The sequence below is a fragment of the Mesitornis unicolor genome, unplaced genomic scaffold (genome assembly GCF_000695765.1).
Source record: "Mesitornis unicolor isolate BGI_N332 unplaced genomic scaffold, ASM69576v1 scaffold31605, whole genome shotgun sequence".
In the NCBI taxonomy this organism is placed as follows: Eukaryota; Metazoa; Chordata; class Aves; order Mesitornithiformes; family Mesitornithidae; genus Mesitornis; species Mesitornis unicolor.
This window is the reverse complement of record NW_010185328.1, coordinates 1-2,802: the sequence shown is the minus strand read 5'-3', so window position 1 is coordinate 2,802 and position 2,802 is coordinate 1. Positions and strand designations below refer to the sequence as shown.

General features: G+C 59.6%; 1 protein-coding gene across 1 annotated transcript; it reads right to left on the bottom strand.

Annotated features, from left to right (window-relative positions):
- Positions 1-202: 202 nt before the first annotated feature.
- LOC104540886 (hexokinase-2-like) lies at positions 203-1,969 on the bottom strand (the record flags this gene model as incomplete). Its single annotated transcript, XM_010184803.1, has 5 exons — positions 203-440; positions 589-744; positions 1,287-1,470; positions 1,678-1,777; positions 1,874-1,969. Coding segments are annotated over 5 exons (774 nt in total), but the record flags the coding sequence as incomplete, so codon positions are not given.
- Positions 1,970-2,802: the final 833 nt, after the last annotated feature.

Sequence of the window (2,802 nt, the reverse complement as noted above, 5' to 3'; positions counted from 1 at the left end):
CAAACTGACTGAGGGAGCACTCAATCCCCTCTGTTACCCTTGACCTTAGAGGTCTCTTCCAACCTTAATGATTCTGTGATCCAGAGGTGCCCAGGGGAATTTCTGGGGATGCTCTGCCTGTGCCAAGCTTTACCCACTGCTGGCAGGAGCAGATTTGTGCTCTCCCCATCCCATCCCACCATCCCTGCCCATCCTCATGGACTCACTGAGGATGCTTCTTGTAGACGGAGCCGTCCACACCGACCGTGGACCGCAGCCGCTCCACGCCCTTGTTGTCCTTGATGCGCCGCAGCACGGCCGCCAGCGTGGCCCCGCAGAGGTTGGCCGAGCGTGTGGACACGATCTGGCAGATGCGGAGAGTGGCCACGCAGTCCTCGTGGGACGGCTCCAGGCCCAGCTTGGAGAGGATCTCGTGGGCTTTCTGCAGCCCTTCCTTCTCCCTGCACATCACAGAAGAAAGTAAAGGGTTAATGCCTGGAAATCCAGCTTTTGCCACCCAGAATGTCCCTGTTTGCCCAGTTGTGATGGCTCCTGCTTTCCCCCACCACAGATGTCAAGACCCCATGAAACCACCCTGATCCCACTCACTTCTCGATAGCAGAGACGAATCTGGTCTCAAAGTGGCCGGTCGTGAGCAGATCCGGCGTGAGCCTTCCTCCAAACAGGAGCCCTTCCTTGGCCATCTTCACCAGGATGAGCCTGACCAGCTCTCCCATGTACATCCCGCTGATCATCTTCTCAAACCTGCCAAAAGCACGAGATGAACGCATCGGCGTGGCTGCGTGGGCCGCGAGGTGGCCACAGGTTGACCTTACAAACCACTTGGTGGCCTCCTGGGCCCAGCCACAATCCAGGTAATCTCCTCCCAGAGCAGCTTATCCCATCCCTGAGGAGATAACGCCACGCTGACACAACCATCGCTCTGCAAGGACAACTTAGGGCTACCTGAAGTGGGGGGGATGTCAGTTTGCGGAGACCCTCCCCAAATCCCACCCACGCTGTCACACAGGGAGATCTGTAGGACGTGGAGGTGGACATTAGGGGGTGGTGTTTGCCTTGGCTGGCAAATAGCTCCATTGACCGGGGAAATAAACCAACGCGTTCGAGCGAAAGCCTCATGAGCGGTTCGGTTGGGCGCACCCACCCAAACTTGTGACACAGCCCCCGTTTGCATTGGCAACTGGAGGACGCGGTGACCCAGTTAACTGGGACGACCTCAGCGGTCCCACCGAGGCGATGGGAGGACGGACAGCGCCGCGCGAAGCCCGCGCCAAGAATCCGCGTACAATTGCTTGCCGGGGTTGAGCGAGCCCATGTCTATCTCGCGGTCGAACTCGGTCCGGATGTCGTTGAGGACGCCGTCGTCGCCGAAGGCGCCCCACTCCATGTTGATGCACATCCGACCCTCGTCCCCCTCCACCAGGTCGATGTGCCTCATCTCCTCCATGTAACAGGCGTTGGTACCGGTACCTGCACCAAGCACGGGGACGCGGTGAGAAGACGCTGCTTTTCCCTTGTTCCCCATAATTACCAACAGCCAAAACCAAACACTGGGCAGCGCTGGTTTTCTAACATTGCTATTGCCTTTTCTTCCCCAAAAAGACCCTGAAACCTGCAAGGAACGTGATCTCCTGGAGTTCCTGGAGAGATGGACCCCAACCCTTCCCCCTTGCTCACCAACGATGAGGCCAACTTCGCAGTTGTGGTCGTCGTAGCCGCAGGTCATCATGGTCCCAACGGTGTCGTTGACCACGGCCACGATGTCGATGTCAAAGTCCTGAGGGGGTGGAGAGGGGAGAGGTTGGGTCAGCGTGGCCAAAACAGGGGAGTCCCTGGGTGTCCCTGGAGATGGAGACCTGCCCCAAAATCTCACCCCTCGTTTCTTGATGGCCTTGCGCAGCATCGACACCACGTCCTTCCCCTCCACGCTGCTGCACTTGAACCCCTTCGTCCAGGTGACGAGGATGCTCTGAAACAGCAAGGAGGGACACTTAGAGGATGAACCCACCGAACTCCCAAGTGCCCCCCGGTGCCGGGCAGGGGTGGGACAGACGCACGTCCCGGCAGGACAGGACGCTCCCTGCCCGCTATCAGCTGGCGACCGCCGCAACCGCGGAGGGTTGCGCGGAACGTTTATGGAGCGAGATAACCGGCTGCTCCTGTCAGCGGGGGGGAACGTGATGCCCCTGACTGGGTTTTATGGAGCCCTGGAGCAAAAACTGTTCCCTCAGCGAGTGCCTGCGGGGTGAGGGACCTGTGGTCCCCAGAGGCACCGGGTGCGTCACCCCCGCAGAGCCATCGCCGTCACCCAGAGCCTTGGGGGCAGGGAAAGGACCCGGCTGCAGTGGAAATTTCCAACCCTGGACCCCCTTAGTGAGGCAACACCTTACGGATGGGGAAACTGAGGCACAGGGTGAAGCAAACGGGACAAGGTCACCGGGGACAGGTGCTTTCTCTCCCAGCTTTGTTTAAATTTTTTACAATTTTTACATTTTTTTTACTGCTTCTAGCCCAAGGAAAGCGTTAAACCTCCTTCCTCATTACTTTTGCCGAATCGCTCAGGCACGAGAGCGGGCCTCGCCCCAAAACGCCGCCCGGGGAGGACGGACGTGCCGGCTCGCTGCCGCGCCATGGAGCCGCCCTCCTTTCCCATCCTGCCCACAGAGCCGGGTGAGATAAGGCCAAGGAAAGCATTGCCCCCCCTCACACCACCCAAAAGCCCGGCAGGGGCCGTGGGTGGCCGCAGCGGGGCCACGTGCCCAGGCTGGGCACCGGTTGCCCAAATGTTTCGTCTGCGGCCGA